The 22793-nt window shown below is 38.6% G+C and overlaps 2 protein-coding genes across 4 annotated transcripts; one reads left to right on the forward strand and one right to left on the reverse strand.

The window, feature by feature from the left end:
- The first annotated feature begins 1 nt into the window (after window position 1).
- Window positions 2-17879, forward strand: LOC120627962 (glucose-6-phosphate exchanger SLC37A2). 3 transcript variants are annotated; one of them, XM_039896098.1, is made up of 14 exons: window positions 2-555; window positions 3746-3915; window positions 5503-5583; window positions 6072-6205; window positions 6691-6823; window positions 9360-9508; window positions 10464-10529; window positions 11450-11494; window positions 13288-13477; window positions 14035-14183; window positions 14919-15042; window positions 15521-15598; window positions 16666-16780; window positions 17424-17879. In XM_039896098.1, exons 1-14 carry the CDS (start codon window positions 428-430, stop codon window positions 17494-17496), a joined length of 1635 nt encoding a protein of 544 aa, XP_039752032.1. In that variant the 5' UTR covers window positions 2-427; the 3' UTR covers window positions 17497-17879. The 3 variants fall into 3 exon arrangements, with proteins under 3 accessions (XP_039752032.1, XP_039752033.1, XP_039752034.1); XM_039896099.1 differs by lacking the exon at window positions 11450-11494; XM_039896100.1 differs by lacking the exons at window positions 16666-16780; window positions 17424-17879 and adding an exon at window positions 16632-16660.
- A 1529-nt stretch (window positions 17880-19408) lies between these two features.
- LOC120628417 (gamma-secretase subunit pen-2) lies at window positions 19409-21345 on the reverse strand. The gene is made up of 3 exons (XM_039896775.1): window positions 21124-21345; window positions 20753-20857; window positions 19409-20470 (listed from the first exon to the last, which is right to left on the reverse strand). The coding sequence occupies exons 1-3, from the start codon at window positions 21182-21184 to the stop codon at window positions 20331-20333; spliced, it is 306 nt and encodes a 101-aa protein (XP_039752709.1). The 5' UTR covers window positions 21185-21345; the 3' UTR covers window positions 19409-20330.
- Window positions 21346-22793: the final 1448 nt, after the last annotated feature.

Genomic DNA, 22793 nt, shown 5'->3' on the forward strand with positions numbered 1-22793 from the left:
ATCGACTTCTTTGAGATTATCGATAATGTGCCCTATCACTAGAACGGCTGATAATGACAGCTAAACGATAATAAATAATAGCACTCCTATATAGTCGCATTCAGTATTTGACATTTGGAATGGGGACGTGTCAAAAGTTCGCGACCGAATTCGAAGTAAATTTTCGCAAATATTAGTTTAATAACTTAAATAATTTTCTAATTAAGTTTACACAAAATTACTATTCGACAGTGATATCTAGCCTTAAAGATTATTTACATCCAATTGAAACGAGTATTTGAATGAAAAATATCAAAAATGTAAAAGTTTACTTCGTTGCTTATAAACAAACCTTTTTTTTCGTACACAAAGGCTTTATTGTAAAATGTGTGTGCGTTGACTTATTATAAGTTGGAGTTTCGTGACTGTTAGTGTTTAATTAGATTTTATGAAAAGGAAGTTGTTCAATTGTCTAAAAATGAGTGGGGTCAGCCGAGACGCTCCTGTCGGTGTCCAATGTCTGCAGAAGTTCAGCTCTTGGATGTGCCCTCGACTCCAATTAAATAGATTACGATGGTAAGATTTGTTGATTTTATTCGAATTTTTAAAAAACCACAGAAGTCAAGCCTTCTATATTTACTGCACTCCAGCAGGTGAATCTCCATACAAAATTGCTGGCTCTACATTCTACGATTTCAGTCCCCTAATACCTACGAGATATTTCGTTATTGACTTACTGACTATATAGTTATACAGGGAATAACTATATAGTTTTACAGCTTACATGATTAAGACCGAAAGAAATTACAAACTTTATGTTATGTAGAGATTACTGATTACATTGGTTATATGTAATTTTATTGAGACAGCTGAAAATTGTATAAAAAGAGTTACCCAAACTAAAAAGAATATTAGAGCTATTGCACCCCAAGCATATAAAGCAAATAATTTAATTTAGGTGTAATATGTACTTTACTGATATTAGTTTTGTTGCTTACATTAAGAATATAACTGCATAAAATAATAAAACTCATCACTACAGAGTAACTCTAAAAAGATTGAGTTTGATAGTCCTCTTAATTGTGATGTATTGTATTAGATTTATTTCTAAAATGGTATTTTAAAAACATCACTGTTTACAATATATTAAAACCACTTTAAATATTGAATTTATATTACCCATAACACAAGCTAGTTAGGGGGTAGATGGTGTTGTTGTTACATATTGTTGTATTTTTATTTACTTAAATACTTAAGTCACCTTTTTCCCATATTTGGTCCTACCTAGTTGTGGGCCACATATATTTATCAGTATATAAGTAGCTTTGTACTACTATGTAAAGTAACCTATAAAACTCCATGCTAAGCCAGTAAAACATTATTTAATTAAAACTCAATTTTATATTTACGAATGGATAAACATTTGTGAATTTACAGTATTTATTTTCTTTAAGTTAAGGCATTTAAAACAATGTTATATAATGTCACAAAAGAATTCAAACAAACAAAAAAACTAAACATTGTTAGGTAATTAGTCATACTTCCCAGTGTTTTTGTTACTAATTGATTTCAGATAAAAACTGCTAGAAGAGGCGATTGAGTTGAAATGTTTTTGTTAGTTTTACTTTTTGTAAACAAAAACTGACTGAATGAAAGCAGAGTTTTTTTACAACAAGTATATCACCTTTTTATTTCTGCAGTACTTTTGTGGCATAAAATGTTTAAGAATCTGCCTGGAAGTAATAAGTGGGTAATTTCCCACACGCTGGTTATTGTAAAAAAGTGTTGCAGTAGTTAATCAAAATGTTATCATTATATTAATTGTAGTTGTCAACTTTTGTGTACTTATTATCAAGTATTACATTTAGATAGCAGATACATGTTTTTTCAATTAAACATATTATAGTACCTACTTTTGTAAACTTTTATACATTCAGGTTTAAGTCAAAATCTTTGTATTTCTTTACTCAAAAAGTTCCACAGAGTGTGTGCAATACAGTATTATGCGATGAGTACATTGAATATTAAAAAAATTGTGCAATAGCAGTGAGTTGAAGGCAATAGGCAAATTGTGAAATAAATGACCTTATGATGTGCTTTGTAACAGTTGTTGTGAGACTGGGACTTAAAATATTACTGATACCCACCACAATACCATAACACTAGCTGTAGTCAAAACAAAACAGTTGGGCCAGTTCTGTTGTACAAAAACCTGTAAACTATTATAAATTGGCAGGTTTGTAAGTAGTGCAATTTCACAATGTTCTATGTGAAATAGGATAGCTTAATTGTTACCCTTCTCAATTTAATTTGCTCAGAGATTTGTGTACAATAGAACCAGCACCATTGTTTTCAGGAAAAGACATATAAACGAGAACCAAAACTTAACGAAAATTACCTGTTGTTATAGTAATAATAATTAAAACAGATACTTTAAATTCAGACCTGCCAAGTCAGATGGTAAAAAAATGAATTGAGAAAATGTGACCCTGACATAATAAATTGGTTTAAACATATGAAAACTTATGCATGGCTGGTCTAAAAGTACATACTCTTAAGTAGGTATTGTTTGGACACATTTGATACTTTTGTGATTAAAATGATTCATATTTAGTTGCTGCCATATAATGCTATGATAACAAGTTATTTGCTGTTGTAATGATTTTATGTGCCCATTATGAATCTAGCTTGTGTTGTCAACTGAATTTTGGTTTGGTAACTACAAAGTAGGGTGCACTTTTGTGAATTAGTGGCAACCTCTGCAGCTTTGTGTGCTTAGATCTGATAAGTAAAGTCCCACCCAAACTTTTGTTTAATCATCACATGTCGAAAAAATTTAATTCACATTTTCTTTTCTCTTTAGTCTTAGTTCTTCATCTTTTTTTCTTATTTTTCCTTAACCTCATTATATTATGTAATATATTTGTGAGTATACATGTGCGTGTGCTGTTTTAGTGTATTATATATTAAATAGATAATACTATTTGTACACCTTTCTAAACCCACTTTTTACTAATGATATCCACTGCTATTTCTTTGCCAGCGATCATGTAGCACCAGAGAATATTTGTTGTTTAAATTTTTTGTAGGTGTTTCTTGGTGTTTAATAAAATATGCTTTCTGTCTTTTTAACCGACTTCCTTCAAAAAGGATGCCTGCTTTCTTAATAAGATGAATATTTGAGCATAACACCATCATTATAAAACGGATTTGCAAATATATTTTCTTCTTAGAAAGGGGTTTATCGTAATAAACCCCTTAAATGGTCCCATTTAAATTTCATGAAGATGAAGAGTTCCGCAGACAGACAACGTAAAAAAATTACAGTAAATCAACCGCAGTTGCTGCTTTATGGGATGTAAATATGTACGCAATCACAAAACATAACGTTCCGCCTGTGCTACAACACAAAAATGTCATTACACAAAATTAAGAACATACATTAACCGTGTCCACGATTAATATTGAAGCATCAGAAACCACTCGACTTTAGTTGTGTTTCTCGAATACGTGGTTAGTCACTTTATTCCATTTAGCAGTCGACTGTAATTATTTTACCGCTTTTGTTTGTGAGTCTCTGTGCTTACCTTAAAATAGGGATATTGGAAAAAGTTTGTTAGCGGAAAGTGGCTATTTCCGCGGGTGTGAAGTCAGACTTGCGCGAGGCGTTTTCTCTGTTTTTGGTCACAATGCACTTCATGCGATAATGGCTGAATGAGGGATCTGAATGTTGTTAAGTTAGTGTACGTAATACATTGTGTTACAGCTACCAGGCGGGTGTGCTGGTGCTGACATACTTCACGTACATGACGTACCACCTGACGCGCAAGCCCATCTCGGTGGTGAAGAGCGTGCTGCACCAGAACTGCAGCGGCCTGGCGCCGCCGCCGGGTGTGCTGCCGACCGACGACCAGTGGTGCAACTGGGCGCCGTTCAGTGAGTACACGGGCCCCTGCGTGAGGACAGGTTCTTCATCAATCCATCCTGGCCCACTAGAGGTCACGGGTCTTTTCTCAGAATGACTACGCTGGCCAAGTGCGGATTGGTAGACTTCTCAAATTTTCGAGAACGCTATGGAGAGCTGTCAGGCATGCAGGTTTCGTCACTATGTTTTCCTTCATTGTTAAAGCAACATATTTAACACAAGCATATTTAATAACTCTGAAAAGTTAGAGGTACACACCGGTTCGAACACGGTCTTCCCGAGAGTCCGAAGTAAGCGATCATCACATTGAGACAGGATGCGGTAGCACCTGAACTGCTGGTACCACTGGCTGAACTGGTAGAAACTTTGTCATACATTATGTCATCGAAGCTGTAAGCGTTTACGCAGCGCACGCAGCGGAAGCTCTCAAAAGGAAAGAAAAAAAACGACGATTTTGAAACATTCCTCATTGGTGCTATATTCCTATTGGTTTTAGCATGATGATATGTAGCCTATAGCCTTCCTCGATAAATGGGCTATCCAACACTGAAACAATTTTTCAAATCGGAGCACTAGTTCCGGACATCATTGTGTTCAAGTAAACAAACAAACTCTTACAACTCATACAAGATATGAACATTACAATTCCTTATCACCATGTACGATGTATCACCAAATTGCAGTTTAACAAACTCAGCAAGTAGGTATTATATAAACATTAAACAACATATAAAAGCGGGTCGCGCGTGTTCGAACTCCGAGCGATAATTTACCGTGTGAACCGAAGGCTTGCAGGGCTAGCATGCGTGCCAAGAGATATTTATCTCTACCACTTACTCGTATTTTTTTCTATAGCGATAGACGAGATAATGGGTAGACATGGCTCACAGATATAAAATAAAATACAAGTGTATTAAACTACTCATTCACAAAATTTACGCTACTAAGTAATAAACTTTTTGACGATCTCCCTGGCGCAGAAGTTGGTCTGGTGGGTGCTCATAGTCCGCTGCTAGTTACCCTACCGATAAATAAATGCCGCCAAGCGATTCAGCGTTCTGGTACAATGTCGCGTACACACCGATTTGGGTTTAGCCATACCCAAAACAGATTATTATCAGTTTCCTACCATCTTCACTTCGAATGCCTGTCCTGTTTAGACCTAGACCGATATTACAAACTTCTTGAAAGCTAGTCATCTATTTTAAGTAGGCCTAGTTTATGAGCACTTCTGAAGCTACAAGTCTGTCTGTTTGTAGTGCCTCTACCACCGGTTCGCAAGGCAAATTCTACCAAGAAGAAACTTGCTATAAACTCAGCAGATTGCGCTTTTACAACCTTCAACTTTTACTTAACCTGTTGGTATGGATAACTTAGACCGAACCAAGGGGTTCATGAATCCAATGACAATCGTTGAGGAGACTCCCTCGAATCCACCCAAGCACTTAGCCACTGATGTGTTCCATCCGCTTGCTCGCTTATTCATTTTTTATAAGTAGGGTCACCATGCCGTATTTGAGAAGCTCAGATCCAAGAGTTCTTGTTTATCTGTAGAAATGACGAACGGGGTGATAAATCTAACTGCAGTATTGTTTCAGATACGAGCGACGCGTACACGTTGCTGGGAACGTTGGACTCCGCCTTCCTATTTTCTTACGCGGGCGCCATGTTTGTTTCCGGTAACTCATTTTAAGTTTTTGAAGTGAAACGTTACGTTACGTACGTTACGCACCATCTTCGTTTCTAAGTCATATTTTTCAGTTACGCGCCATATTTATTTCTAATACATTCAACACGTGGGTGTGATTATGGTATTTTTTTAAAACTTATTTCAGGTTAACCTTAGCTTTGGATTGTAAATATCAGTAAATTTAAATAATTTTATTAAAACTAGCAACTATTAGTTAATACTGCTTTTAATCTACTAAACATCAATTAATAGTAATAATAAAATAAACAAATGAAAATGTCATTAAGAAGTTTAACTACTTACGTGTGTACACTAATAATTTTTATAATTTACCCGATATACAGCGCAAGCTTTACGAAACTTATCTGAATATAACGCTTTCCTAGATTTAATAGAATTCTTCGTAGTCCCCTTAATTGTCCACAAGTGTCAGAAGCAATGTTGCGGTGAATACAAGTATTTATTGGGTGGTGGCAGGCATGGTGGCGGAACGCGTGGACCTGCGCTACTTCCTGTCGCTGGGCATGCTGGCGTCGGCCGTGTTCTGCTACCTGTTCGGGCTGGGCCGCACGCTCAACGTGCACGACATCTCCTTCTACTTGCTCGTGCAGGTACCCTCCATCATATCATCCTAGGGACGTCCACAGTGGCGTGCCCTTCATACAAGCACAAAAGCACTGCATACCCAAATCATTTTATATAGCTCGTATTGGAGGGGAATATTTTCATTTTATGCCATGTACCTGCTTTATGCACACCCTGGTCAAAAACCCTGTGCACGCCACTGGACGTCCACTACTGGACATAGGTCTTTTGTAGGGCTGAATAATAATAAGAATAATATTTAAAAATAAATGGATATAATAGATAATGAATGCCCTACTGCGAATAATGGTCCCCAATGGTCTAATGGTCCCATGTTGCTGGAATGGCGACCGGAAAATGCAAAGTTGTTCGACCCCCACGAGGTGGCCAGACGACATCAAACGAGTCGATGTCCAGCAGTGGATGATGATGATGATGAAGGACTATATAATAAGGTTATACCTCGTCCTGGTCGTGGTGCATTGCTGCAAGTGTGCAAATTGCAACGCAGGCGGGCGCCGGCATAGCGCAGACCACGGGCTGGCCGGGCACGGTGGCCATCGTGGGCAAGTGGTTCGGTAACGCCAAGAAGGGGCTCATCTTCGGCCTCTGGAATTCGCACACCTCGCTCGGGAACATCTTAGGTAAGTAGGGACTTTAATTTTTTTCGAACTAATTATTAATCATAAAACATCTTGGATTTGCCCGGTATCGGAATGGTATATCAAAGAGATTCCATAAATTTTTTTGAAGTGAAACTTCTTTAGAATCGTTCTGATTTCAAACTCGATGAAACGAAAAAATAAGTCCATTGAGACACAAACACATAAATGTTCAGCCGGCGAGAGAATGAGATAGAACACATAGACGTACAGACATATAGAACGTAGACGTTCGTCCATGTGTTTAATGCATGTGTTTGCACGTACCAGAAAGTTATAATATAAGTGTGTTGATTATTGATGATTTTTTATTTGTGTCAATATTTTCGTCTCCTTGATAAATTAATTTTAAAATTATGCAAAAAACTAAAGTTGTAAAAATCCTGAAAACTGGCGAAAAAAAATGAAATAAAATTTAAAAAACCTCAAAAATTTCTACGGAACGTGTCCATGAATTACGCGCACGTCAAAAAAAGTTATTTTATGTTCTTATAAATATGCAGTTTACATGAAGCGACTGATAAGTTTTTCAATAAGTCAGGGACATTTCATAAGTTTCACTTCTACCGTGTGTGACTGTGTGACACACTTTATCTTTTTCTTTATAATGACACGCATATAGTTGGTAGTCAAAATCTGCTGCGTACATTAAGTGAAAAAAGATAACACGGTAGTGAGATATATTTGAACCAGCTTAATTCCACCAAAAAAGTTAATTGTAAATTTTTAATTTACAACATTAATTTTAACAAAAATTCACAAGTTAAGTAACCGAAATCTTCATTGATAGTCTTACTAATGCGATAGAAATCTTGATAAATCTAAGAACTCCAACTACAATAATGAAATTAACTATTGGTAAATTAAACGATACGTTAAAAGTAAACATAAAATGATAACGATTTTCTTATACAACCTTCAGTAGCCTTATTGAAAGATTCATTCGATCGCAATCGAAGGGTAAAATGACCCTTAATATGGAAATACTTAAAATGGGAATAAAATGGATCATATTTGCATTGTATTAAAGCACAAATTTAATAATAATAATAATAAAAAAAAAAATAGTTTATTCACAAGAATACATACAGTTTTTAAAATGTAAAGTAGTTATTATAATATTTATACAAACAAATGCGTGCCTCACAAATTATATTGGTGTGTATGTAATAAATGTATGTAATGGTGCCATTTAAAATCTACTGTCCCTGATTTAGGTAAAAACCTGTATTACAGGCGACAGTGCTCTCCTTAAAATGTTGTCTCCGATGATTGTGCGTGTGTGAGTTTGCGTCGCGTAGTTAATTGTACTCGCGTATTTATATGTTTGCTTATACAAGATAATTATTATATCTTAATATATATAAATCTCCTGTCACGATGTTTGTCCGCGATGGACTCCTAAACTACTTAACCGATTTTAAATTAAATTGGCACACCGTGAGCAGTCTGGTCCAACTTAAGAGATAGGATAGCTTAGATCTTTAATTATAGTCGCAATTTTATTTTATTGCAAATTATTTGTCTTTAGTTAATTGACAGTCACTCATTTAAGGCTTAGCGATACTGAATACTTTAAAAACAAAATCAAACGCAGACGAAGTCGCGGGCAACAGCTAGTTAAATTATATATACATATATAAATTTGATTTGCAGGTGTATGTGTGTGTTTTTATGTATGTATGTATGTATATGTGTGTGTTTGTATGTGTGCGTGTTTGCATGTTTGTGTGTGTGTGTATATGTGAGTTAGAGTTTTACATATTAATTCGATCCTAAGACTTCCAGAAGTTTTTCAGTTTCAGCATTGCGTCAGCATTTTGTCAGTAGCCACTCTTTTATACATTTTTTACAGTTAATTTTATTTAGGGGGTATATATTTATATCTCTATTTATTTTATTGTAAATTCTAGAGCTAATGATGTAGTTAGTACTGCCTCCCAGCAAGTTTACTTTTGTGCCTTTCTGTTTGAAAGATTATGTCCCCTCTTCTTTTATGTTGGCTTTTAACGTAAGTAGTAGAATTATGTTTACGAATTATAGTTGAAGAAAAAGTTGGCGAACTGATAGAACTTTACAATCTCTATATAATTCTGTAGTGGAATACCGAAAAGGTCTATTAGTCATCACTTTTAGCATAGCCCTTTGTCCTCTCTCCAACTGTAGTAGCGTTGATTTATGACTGTCACCCCAGACAGAAATGCAGTATAAAAGTAAAGACTGAACTATTGTATGGTATACCATAAAAATAATTGATTTATTTGATTTATTTTAGATTTTAAGTTGGATATGTGCAGTTTCCAGGACAAATTTATAATTTGCCTATAGTTCGGGCTTTTGTCGAAACTTTTGTAGAACAAAAATCGAAAGTACAAGGTTTGTCTCTATAACGAGTGAAATTTGACGATAGAGAGATTTTTAATGCGAAATCGAAACCTCGATTTAGGTAGCACAACTTGTACTAAGGCTGCATATAAGAAAACGGAGTATAATAAAACTTTTCTCCGGCACCTCCAAGGTACGCTGATGGCTGCGAAGTACGTGGAGACGGACTGGGCGCTGTCGTTCGTGTACCCCGCGCTGCTGATGGGCATCATGGGCTTCGTCGTGTTCTTATTCCTGGCCCCTGAACCGCGCCTCGTGGGGCTGGCCGTCGACCGGGCCTCCGTGAGTACCCCTCTGCCTCCACAGCTCGCTGGGAGACGGGCCACCACACGCCGTCATCTACTGAGCCTTGCGCTGCTGAGTACCTGCTTAACCGGCTACAGCTTACTGGGACATGAGGCCATCACACCCTATCATCTACATCACATACTGCCAGCTACTTTCGGGCCTACACTGCTCGCACTGAACGCGGGCGATGGGGCGTAGAAACCGGACGCGACTCAATAGCTATCAGGCTTTGTATCTTCGCCGAAATTACTATTATCTTTTCGTTAGCTACATATTATATTAGACTAGTATGTATGCTCAAGGCATCATCAATAGTTTATAACAAAGGCCTAAGGCCTCTCTCAAGGGCAGACGGGTTAGTGATCGCAGTTGATGGTGGTAGTAGCACACTAGTGTAGTGTAGTGTAGTGTAATGTAGTGTAGTGTAGTGTAGTGTTCTCTTTATTTTCTATCGAACGGCACCCGCGGGAATAGGTAGATGGTGACAACTGTATTCTGATCGCCACATGGCATATGCTGAAGTACTAGTTAGTGCCTCTTTCATTTACTCGTCATAACACAGCACACATAATTCAGCAAGTACTCACGCATTTTGGTCCTTCGAGCCGGATTTTGGTCAACCTTTCGTAATATTCCCATTGTACAGGTATTCTTGTTATCACGTGTATTGTGATAACAAGAACACCCGAACCATCCTCATGTTATATATGTCCCACTGCGTATTATATAGTTTATCTGAGCACATTAATATTGTTCAATAATTAGATTGGACACACCATAGGGCCCGACAGGCAGACCCTAGTTAGCTTCAATAAAAAATGTGACCTCACAAGTTACTTTGACAGCTTAGGATAAGTTCACTGACATTGATTATTTCCGTACTTGACATTTCACTATAGTTGTAAAGGTCGCCGACAAATGTTAATTTGACAAGTAAAACTGTTTACAGCCAGGCAGGCAGTCCCACCGATCGGAGACTGAAGAGGAACCCACGCAGGTCATCGTAGGAGACCAGGTAAAAGACTCGATTAAATGCATAATTGTAGAAAAGCAGCTAAATGACTTTTAACCCTGAAAATAATTAATTCTTTATTATCACCTTTTTATTAGCTTTACCACTGCACCGTTTACCAATTTTTAACCAATCCGTTCGTCCTGCATTATGGCCCTTGTAACAACAATAATATATATTTTTTTATTTTTAAATAAATAAATAAAAGTCATTTATTTCGACCGACTTGGATCATAAATGGTTATTAGAATACAAAGTTAAATATAAGTACACTTAGCCTAACGAAATAGTATAGCCCTTCTGGCATGCCCGATTGGTAAGCGCATGTACCATGCAGCAATGGCACAGGTACTGACAACCAATCCTGCCAGCAAGTGTCCTCAGAAGGCCGCTGGAACTAGCCCGAACCCTGCACACCGATTTCGCATGATCGTGTAGAAACAATCTATATTGCGCTTCGGCAAACAACCCCAAAGCGCTGCAAGACCGAGTCAATCCCATCAGCATCCTGAACAATTTATTATACTGTACGCGAAGGGCACTGTACTTTTATGTGTGTAATTATAATCCACAATAAACCCGTAATATTGCCAGTGTGTGTTATACAAACATACAATATGAATTGTTTTTTTAGTAACACTCCAGTTTCAGGTTACAGTAAATTAAAAGGATCCCTACTAGCTTTATTGCCTAATGTGTTAAATGTAGTAAGCTTGTGGAGTGGACATCGAATAAAAATAATATATTACCGCATTCACATTTCACAGAGTTTCGCAACGCCATTTTGATGAATGTTAAATAAATTCGCAAGCTAAGATTACTAACTAATCCATCAGTAGTTGCCCACATAACATAGATGATGCACTGCGCTCAGGCCCGTAGCTGTAAGCATAGATAGTGTGTAAATAACAGCATGTTTACAGGCGGCCAGCCTTCGCCCGTCGCGTCACTCTGCTAACTCGCCGCCGGTAAGTCGCTCGCTCTATTGCCTTTAAGCGAGGTATGCAACTCGCAAATTTCAATGATTTTCTAGTCTAGCAATACTTAACTCAAGCAGGCACAGGTTAGGTGTAAGTTCTGTTAACCCCGACGTGTGTTTTGATACTCGATTTGGTTTTCGAGTACAGTGCGTGCACTCACTTACTAACTCACTCTGCACTCACATCACTCATTTTTAGGGCCTTTGTTTCCTTGAAAGGGAAATTGTCGAAATAAGCATTGAATGCCTGTTTGAATTCCTACACCAGCTGACAAAAGACCTGATAAACTTCAATCCGGGTAAACATAAGCTAAAAATCCTCCTTATTTTCAATTTGGACCATCCCTTTGACTAACTTAGCCAGCAATTGACTGAGATTAGAGGGACTTTATCTAATCAAATAACAGACGTAGAAGTACCAGAGTTACCTCAATGTACTGCGCAGACAAAGTGCGTTGTCGGAAAAAGAAGCGTGTATAGAACCCCTACTTCATGGATGGACACAAGACCGTATATGAACGTCGATTAGTTGAGACGGATATGATGATACAATAACTATCAATCCATTAACGGCACACAACAGGGCAAGGCTCAACGCTCAAAATGAGAAGGGCTTAGGCGGTAGTCCACCTCGGATTGGTAGACATTTCACGCCATTATAGAGAACTCTCAAGCCTGAATAAAACCCACGATGTATTCCTTTCCTATTGAAAAAGTAAGTGTTTTAACAAAACAATAATTAAGAAATAAATGTTATGCCGACTGCAATGTAATTTTTTTTTTTTAGCCGAGCTCCGGCTAAGTTTGTTTTGGGCTTCTTCTTAGACCAGGGCGCGTTCGGAACCCTCGTAGCTTAAATTTTAAGTTGATGAACTTAGTTGTCGCCATCAACTCACTTCTATATTATTTTACCTGCAATGTACGCATCAAAAGTGCCATCTATGTGCCTATTGGAATAAAGAAATATTTAATTTGATTTTGGATTTCATCTTGATTACTTTGTGCTACAACTAAATTTCAGTCGCGAAAAAATATGCAACTACTATAATATAAACTTTGATAGAAAGTGTAGGTGTTCCTTGAAATATCTACCTACTGAACACATCTGCGTAACCATTTCGAGGGTATAGGCGTGATGTTTTGTTTTGTGATTGCTTAAATAATGCATATTCATGCGAAAGTATCAGCCACGGTTGATTTACTATAATTTTTTGAAGAGTTGTCTGTCTCCGAAAGTCATTATGATCTATACTTAAATGGGACCTTTGGAATAAATCGCTTTCGAACAAAAACAACTTCCGTCTAAAGGTGAGGAATATAAAAAACGTTTGTGTACTTATGTACTCGCGTTAGAAGTTATACTCCTTATAGATGAAATTAAAAATCTTTTAAAAAATTCATCTTTCGCCTTATTCTACGTTTGTAGAAAAAGGTATTTAAGCAATATCAGTTCGTTAAATAAAGTTTATTAAATATCAAAAATGGACATAATAAATATAATTAAATTTGGAATACTATTAGACTCATTATCGGACATCCAACATTAAAATTTAAGATTTATGTACAATTGAATGCGCCCGCAGACTTTGACAATTGTAAGTGTACACTGTCAAACCTTATAGCTAACTTCAGGGTGTCGGTATATTGTGACGGTGTGCTTTTTGAAGTTGGACACATAATTCTGATAAGCTAGACGTGCATTCCGAGGATCGAACTCCGTCTCCCCCGAAGGGTGGCAGGAGTTTCGTCCGCTGCGCGAGTTAACCCGGTCGTGCGGTGCAGGAGGAGGGCGCGGCGGGCGAGGGCGCGTCGGAGGCCACGGCGCTGCTGGGCCGGCGCGCGGGCGGCGCCGTGTCGCCGCGGCGCGCGCTGCGCATCCCGGGCGTGGTGGACTTCTCGCTGTCGCTGTTCTTCGCCAAGCTGGTCAGCTACACCTTCCTGTACTGGCTGCCGCTGTACATCAACTCCTCCAGTGAGTGGACCGCCTTCCACATAGCTCCCGCTTAACCTTCACCGAGCTAAGAGGCTGAAGGCAGACTTGTTTTGGCTTTGATTGGCAGTTTAGATTGTCCATTGGTTATAAGATTAAACGTAACATTATCGAAATCTTTCCCTTAAAAACTTAGCTATTTATCGTATCTCTTTTTCATCACTATTTTACTATCCTTTTGTTTTCTTATTTCCAATCTGAGCAATGCACGGCCCCGCAAGCTGTGTTTATAAGCGATGGTTTTTCGTTACCATCAATCAGCAGGGCTGACATAGGCGAGAGACAGTTCTCCCCGGCGCGAGGACAAAATGTCTAATTTCTCCCACAGATTTATCAACTTTACGAGCATTGGCGTACAAGTGGAAATAATATCCAAATAATAATAATAAACGGAGGCAAAGTTGTCCAATTTCGTGTTTGGTCCCCTGCCTGTGCTAACCCTGCAAATGGGCCATCTGTTTAGTGAATTGTTACTATAAAAATAATACAAGAGCTTCCTCTGAAGAGCGCGTGTCGTGACGTGTGCCGCGTGTCCGCAGCGACGCTGACACCCAAGCAGTCGGGCGAGCTGAGCACGGCGTTCGACGTGGGCGGCGTGGTGGGCGCGGCGCTGGCGGGGCTGCTGGCCGACTACGCCAGCTGCCCTGCGCTCGTGTGCTGCGCCTTCTACGCGCTGTGCGCACCCACGGTGAGTGCCGCGCTTAGCCGCGACTGTTGAGTCTTTCAGGTACCGCCAGGCATTCTCCTTAGGCGGTTATGAAAACTGGAAGATACTAAACAAAGAAATTTTAGGTTAATTTCTTAACAAGAGAAAGGAGATATATACAACTTAGACAGAATCAGTTTAAAACGGTTACAAATTGCGAGTGACACGCATGCACGCAATTTGTACGTACAACTCCGACGCCACGGGAGCGGCATCTCAATCCCTACTTACCTATCCCTACTAATATTATAAATGCCAATGTAAGTTTGTTTGTTACGCTTTCACGCAAAAACTACTTAACCGATCCTCATGAAACTTTGTACACATATTCTTGGAAGTGTTAGAAGTAATATAGGATCTTATTATCCCGACATTATGCTCGGTTCCTTTGGGAGAGGGGATGAAAGTGTTTGACGATTTTATACCATAACTCCGACAATTTATAACCGATTTACATAATTACTTTTGTACTATGAAGGTTATAATATGTGTTTAATTTTGCCCAAACTTTGTGTAGATCTGATGAATGTGGTGTGGTGAAACAGAACTCATCAGCGGACAGCAGCAAACCCCCCATTTAAGGCTTGGCGATACTGAATAGTTTAAAAACAAAATCAAACGCAGACGAAGTCGCGGGCAACAGCTGGTATAAGAATAAGTGTAATGAATATTTGTTTCGCGAAGGTGTAAAAGTAGTTCCGCTTGTCCCGTGCGCAGCTGCTGGCCTACCAGTCGTGGGGCGCGGCGTCGTACGCGCTCAACGTGGCGCTGCTGGTGGCGGCGGGCGTGCTGGTCAACGGGCCCTACGCGCTCATCACCACGGCCGTCAGCGCCGAGCTGGGTGAGCCGACTCGTCGACAAACTCACAAACTACCGCTTTATAATATAAGTATAGATGGAGATCTATGCGAATGAATCGATAGAAAACAGACAAATTCAAATAATAATCGCGATAAAGAATGGATACCATGATATTCAATTAGTTATTAAAAGTTTCTCCCGAAAAATTAAGTTTAAAGGTAATTCACGTCACATTGCATGATAAAAAATAATCTGGTTTGTATAATACGCTATAATACGGGTTAAAATCATCATCAAACTACGTTTTGTATTTATCTTAAAATTTAAATATAAAAGGGAATACAGAACCGTTTCGCTAATGAAATAATCCCATTATTATTATTATGATTATTTGATTCGCTCGTTTCACTTTTTTGGGTTTTATCTGAAAGTCCCGTTCTGGCGTTAGAGTTTAGCCAGTTCAGCTATTGAACAGCTGATAGTAGTACAGTAGATTTAAGAGTTCAATGTCCGTGCAGGAACCCACAGCAGCTTGGCGGGAGACGCGCGCGCACTGGCCACTGTCACCGCCATCATAGACGGCACGGGCAGCATTGGTAAGTGGTCTACCGTCGCCACCGCGGCAGCAACAATAGCTAACGGCGACATACACACACACACAATCGCACCCACACACACTTTACTTTCAAACAATTAGTTAAAACTTTACTTTTACAACTTTGTCACAAGCGTTAGTCAGTGCTTGATTGTTCTTCTAAGATTCATAATACTTTGTACTTCATAACATTATGACCCCCTTAAAGGGGGGGTCCCACATAACTCCCGTCCTGCAAGGGTCGGAGGTAGCTATAAAGCTTTTCTACCACGCCAGAAAAAAAAATCATATACTTTTTCTAGAGAAGTGCGTTAGTGGAGTTAAGAAAATAAAAGAAGGATAGTTCAAGATGGAGTTAAAATACAAAGGTCAAAGTCAAAGTCAGAAATATATTTATTCAAGTATAAGAGCGTTCGCGCCCACTTTTAATGCGTACATACATTACACGGTAGTGAGATGATGGCGATGACCATATTCGTAAACTTAAAACTAAAGCTACGAGGGTTCCAAACGCGTCCTGGTCTAAGAAGAAGCCCACAACCAACCCACGCCCACGACAACAAACTTAGCCGGCTGTATTTTTTTGTTATCACCATCTCACATTGTCATTTAAAATTATTAGATGAGCAACCTGATTAGAGCAATCATTCATAACCAAGCTTTTTTATCGAATACGTAGTCCTTTTTCTTTATATTTTAATAGGACTTTTCTATAAGCTTACGTGTTATACAAACTTTGAACTTTTTAAGAGACATCTCCAACATGTCAGGTAGTTTATTGTAGAATTGTATGCAATTTCCTTTAAACGAATTATGAATTTTATGTAACCTAGATATTGCACTGTAAGTTTATTCCTACTCCTAATGTTTAAAATATTGCAGTCCCATATTTTATAAATTTCGAAATGTTTTTATGAACAAAAGGTAGCAATATCCGCCAGGAAATCTTATTCAGTTTATGCCCAGTCCATAAATGTAGTATTGTGCGTATTATTGTTTCGTATGTAATTGGAACATTTCCGTGCGTGCTGGAGTGAATGTAGTTTGAGGTGAGGCTCGTGGTCGCAGGCGCGGCCGTGGGGCCCATGCTGGCGGGGCTGGTGTCGGGGCGCGGCGGCAGCTGGTCGTACGTGTTCTACATGCTCATCGGCTGCGACGTCATGGCGCTCGTACTGCTGCTCCGGTGAGCCCAATACCTCCCACTAGCGGGGCTTTTAGTGACGGAGAAGTACTATCGCCTTGCCTATTTCTGCCGCTAAGCAGCATTGTTGCAATGCTGTAGTTACAGGCATATGCGGCTTAATCCCTACGCCTCAAATTGATGGGCACAGGGTACCAATTTGTAGGACGTGTTCTTTGCTTGCCCTGCGAGGTGCTGCTCTGATTGTAAGCGAGCCACTTACCATCAGTAATTTTTTTATAATTTTTCTTTCAAAATTAAGATGTTGACATTCCTATCCTGATATTAATCCTTATCCAAATAAATAGTTTTATAAATATTAATTTTGATTATATACCTGCAAATTCCTTTTCAAATTATTCAAATTGAACCTATCGCTTAGAAGTTGCGACGGGTATAGAAACGCAAAAAACAAGAAAAATGCAGCGGGCCGCCCGGCCGCCAATAACATAGTTTGTAAATAAAACTAGACCTGGCAGCGCTGCAATTCGTTTCTAGGTATTTTGTAAGATATTAAAACCTCCAATAACCTATTTGGTGCAGACGAAGTTGCGCGGGTCAGCAAGTATCTAATATAATCATTGGGTTTATGATAGAGATAGGCCGTAACTCCCTATTTCTAAATACACGCGTCATGTCGTTGCAGGATGGCGTCTTCCGAAGTGCGGCGGATACGACACGAGCGGCGCCTCGCCTCGCCGCGCGTGCGCATCGAATGACGTCACACGCTAGCCGCCGCGCGGAGGCGACCCCGCGCCGACACGATTTTCAAAACAATCTTTGATAAATAATAATGTACTGAATGCGAAAAACGCGTTCTCACTCACAGAATGTTGAATTATTTTTGTTAATTTACTCGTGAGTGAGCCGATTTGGGCATCCAGAAAAAGTTTATGTAATATCTTATTTCAAGTGAGAACATAAATTTATGTATTGTTAAACAAAATGTGTATAAGCACAAAACCGGAAACTTTTCTGTTTTGGTACTACAAAATGTAACAGAAAAAGTTGCCTGCCAAATATAGAAGAGGTACATTATTGAGTGGAGCTAAATAGAAATAAATGACAATTGTGTGACTTCAGTGGTCTTCGAACTAACGTATTTCGTGTTTTTCTACTTATATGGAGATAAGACTTCCCTACCGAAATCAACTTTTCTATGATTTCTTTATTTTTGAGTTTTTTAAGTCTATCTTATGTATGTTTTTAAACATTGTATTTCAAAGTATTCCAATCTTTATGAGTTATTGAAAGCAAGCGTTAGGTACCTTGCGTTTTTGCCTTGTTGCTATAAAACTTATATCAGTTAAAATATAACATAACCTACTGTACAAGTAACTAATGCTGCTAAGAATGCATGCTGCAATTCCACGCTGAGCAGCCAGACTGATCTTTTTCGTTAATAATATCGCCAGCCCTTCCGTCAACAGATGAGCTAATAAACCATGACAAACATTTTTGGCACCAGGGTTTTCTCAGAAACCCAAAGATAAAAAAAAACGCAGCAAAAGCACTAGAAATCGTTTATTTATTGACGTGACAACGTCTTATAATTCGATGGAGCCGGCTGCCCGCACGAAAAAACATGACGTATGCGGCGTTACCTCGCTCTGAGGCTTTCCATTCAAGTGCAGCGCAGTGCAAGCGAGAGCGCGAAACGAGCGACAAAGAGGCACAGTCTGCCTCCGCGTTCGACATATGTCTCTCTCCTACTTGAGTGAGCGATGCGTCCGCGTGGACAGCTTCTATACAATAATACATTTACATGTTTTCGTCAAGGATGAAGTGCAGTGAAAAGTGAATGTGGTGTCAATTGTTTATAGCAACGATAATATCTATCAAACAAATAAAATTAAAATTTTCTTTTGAAAAATGCAACCATTCCATCAGTATTTTCTTATGACGTTGTCGCGTTCAACTATCGTCAGTTTATTTTATAAATATTCTTTTTTAAAGAAAAACTTGACTGGCAAATTTTGAACTCACTTCAAAATCAATATTCCCGATTTACATCACGTATTGTTTCAAAAATTCCAGTACAAATGTCACAATGTCAGTTGTACGCTGTATGGACTGAAAGAAAACATATGCATATGAAGGTTGCAAGGAAGCGGTCTCAATATTCTATGACTGTGGTAAATTTCCAGTCTCAGTTTTAAATAGCCTCTGAAACTGCGCGTAGCACAGACATGGCGGATCTGTAAGGGTTCCGTGTTACACTTTAAAGCAGGCTTCTGTAGTCTGCAACTAGTCACGTGATATGACAAACCTAAATAAAAGCGAGATCATGCTCGTGGACCGCATTTAAATTCTGTAGAATTCGCTGTAACTTGCACATTTTTTCTACACTCTACTGTGTGCTAGACTCTCACTTTGATAACGTGTGGTGGACTCCACACACGTTTGAGAACAATATGGAAAACTTTCAGGCATGCAAATTCGCTCACGATGTTTTCCTTCACAGTTGAAGCAAGTGATATTTTAATTGCTTAAAACGTACATAACTTAGAGGTGCGTGCTAGAACTCAAACTCGGCTTCCCGAAAGTGAAGCCGAAGTCCTAACCACCGGGCTATCACCGCTTGGGATCTTGGGAAATATTGTTTATTATGTACAAATAAAAATACTTTCATATTAAGGTATTTTGTTTTATTCAACTTACTTCATTCAAGTATTTACATTTTTAATAATTAGTACGAGGATGTCTTGGACCTTGGAGCGGGGTCCCCGGAAAGCGGACCCACGCTAGACGTCGCAATAAGTAATCGAACATACTTTTTATAAAGATTTGTTTTGCTTCACGATTGACCGATTCGATGCCTTTGCTCGCCACACGTCTCAGGTATTATGTGTGTTTCCTTGTTTAAAAATTCTAAATCGCCTAACCTAGTTATATAGGCCACTGGTTAGCATAATTATTGAAAAGGTCAGGTACAGGGAGAATTTAGAAGTAGAGTGCACATCTTGCACCAGTTTTGCAATAAGAATTTGGTAAAATTTCCCAATTAAGGTATACCATAATTGAAAGTTACAATTATGGTATATTTATAATTGGGAGAATATAGATTAATGGAACAGAGCCAGGAGTCACAGCAGAAAATGGTGAAAAACAGTCATAGTACAACTACAGTGAAATGAACCCTATATGATTTAAAGCTGGAATTCATTCACAAATAAACAATGTATGTTTTATTACCCGTCAGTGGCAGATGACATGCAATGCTGTGTCATAGCAGAGCAAATGTCAGTATGTCAGATCTTTACATTGTACATGTGTAAATTTAGTCTGCATAGCGCCACTGATAATAATGTAGTAGTTTGTTAAAAATACAAACTTTACTCCATGGGAATGGAGTGGAAAAGAGTGACATGTACACTTACGCAAAGTGATAGATAGTGTACACGACATGTGAATGGCTGAGTTACAGCGCATTATTAATATTTTTTTAGCTTAACAATTGATAATATTAAGGATTTCACTTCATCACACATAGTGCTGCACATACATTTATGTATTATTAGAATAAATTGACACATCACAATCACATTGTAATCTATGCACGTCCTAGCGGCACAATGAAAGACAGTGCATCTCCTGTGGCCCCCCATGACACCCGCTGCAGCTGGAATGCTGTGGCCCACGCCACTAGCAGTGTAGCCCACACCAGCGTGCCCGCACCACTCAGTATCACATCTGGAATGTTGAAATAGTAGTGTCAGATTATCCCATGAATCCTTTAATCAATAATTAACTAGCTAGTGTTATAAACAGTATAGACACATAGTGTACATAAGGTGCTTTATTAATTTGCTATTCAATAAAGTTAATTGAGTGAGTATGATAACTAGGTTAGTTAGTTAGGCTACTAATATATTTGTTGTGTTATGAACTCCTGTTTGATATGCTGCTTGTAGAAACTAAATACTAAGTAGGAGGTAAGAACTGTAACATTTAATGAAATATCGAGATACATACATTTCTTTATTTGCTTCTGTTCTTCAAACGGTGGCTTTACAAATGCTTCTTTAAAAAACCACACCAAATTGACTGCCCATACAAATGGGAGCAGTATACACCCCACTACAAATAAAACAAATGTAATATAAATGTTTAATTAAAATTAACCATATTTAAAAAAAACCTATATAAACTACATTAAACAACCAAACAGCAATTGCTCCTATTCTATTTTTAACATTATTGACCTAGTGGAACTAGCAAAGCATAAAGAATTAAATACTAATACATACCTACTTTTCTAAATCTTTTATAAATCTTAAATGTATGCCACCTTATATGATTTATTATGTTGACATATTATAACAGTAAGGGACTGAAATATTTACCTTTGAAATACCACTTGCATAGCTGTAATTTTTTATCGTTAGACAATCTATTAAGATCCATTTTGAAATCGCAGGATTCAATTCGGATTGATAATTTAATTCACGGACAATAATTTAGTTATTTAGTTTTCTCAAAAGTCAAGTTTCCTAGAAATACAGCTTAGCAGTTAGCAGGGAACTGAAAAATCTGTGCATTGTGGAACAAAAAGTCAAATACAATGAAGTCTGTGTCAACTGTCAGTCAGTCCTTTTGAGCCTCAGATTAAGGATCTATTTGGTTTTTTTTTTCGGCGGGAAACTTCGTACATGGCGGACGCGGTTTTCTCAAATTTTTCTTTGATTTTACTGTAAACTCGTCTTGAAAAGGATTTGGTGTTGTTTATATTGAACTGTAACTTGGCCTGTCAATTTGTGCACACGTGTTAGTGAGATTCCGGTGTAATTTCGGTGTTTTATGTGAATTTACACAGCAGCAGAAATAGTTGTTATTGGTGATATTCGTATAAATCTAACCGTATTTGGTGTTGGTTAAATATTTATTATGTGTCTGTAGTTATAGTGTTTCCAGTAAAATGGATCTAGATACACCTCCTGAGCCGCCCGACCCGGGGGCATCAGCCTCGTCTCGCAAACGACAAGGAGAGGATACCAACGTATATGCGGCCAAAAAAACTATAACTGATCCTACTCAGGTAAACCCATCCGTTCAAAGCCTTTACATACATCCTTCCTTCACCGAAGGCGCCAAGTCATACTCTGACGATGATAATGGGCCTTTTATCGTCCAAGTCTCACGGGAAGTGGAGGACCCATCCTCTGGAGCGTCATTACGGGCTATAAATTTCGGTCAATTCTTGCACAAACACAAAATTGGTTCAATTATCCACGACGGCGTCAAAAATATAGGCCGCAACAAAATTACTGTAGAGTTTACTTCTGCCCAAGCTGCCAACAACTTTCTGGTTAGTCCAGTTTTGAAGTTATGCAAATATAGAGCTATAATTCCCACATACAACATAACCAGAATGGGGCTGGTGAAAGGAGTTCCCGTGGACTGGTCGATGGACGAGCTTGTTGATTCGCTAGAGCTCCCGCCTGGCTGTGGTGAGGTTCTGAAATCAAGGCGACTGAACAGAAAATCTGTCACAGAGGGTGTCATCACTTGGGTGCCTACCCAATCTGTTGTCCTAACCTTCAGGGGGCAAATGCTTCCTGCTAAGGTATATTCATACCACACCTCACTGCCAGTTGAAACATATAAACTTCCAACAATACAGTGCCAGAACTGCTGCCGTTTTGGCCACATTAAAACAATCTGCAGATCTAAGCCCAGATGCTACAGATGTGCTCAGCCCCATACAGGTGACTCATGTTTGGTCATCAAGGAATTATCTACATGTTTACACTGCTCTGGTAGTCATTTTGCTACTGATAAAGACTGCCCAGAATTCTCCAGGCAGCAATCTATTAAAATGGTCATGTCTCAGAATAATAAATCTTACATTGAAGCATCATCTCAGTTTCCTCCTGTCCGCAGGTCCTATGCTGAGATAACAAAAGAAATGTTTACTCCTACTAATGTAACTTCCTCCAAAACCTCCTACCGGCAAACAGTTTTCCGCTCTCCTCGTCCCCGAGCTCCTCTAGCAAAGGGCTACGATAAAAAAGCT

This window comes from Pararge aegeria, chromosome 12 (genome assembly GCF_905163445.1).
Source record: "Pararge aegeria chromosome 12, ilParAegt1.1, whole genome shotgun sequence".
NCBI classification, from domain to species: domain Eukaryota; kingdom Metazoa; phylum Arthropoda; class Insecta; order Lepidoptera; family Nymphalidae; genus Pararge; species Pararge aegeria.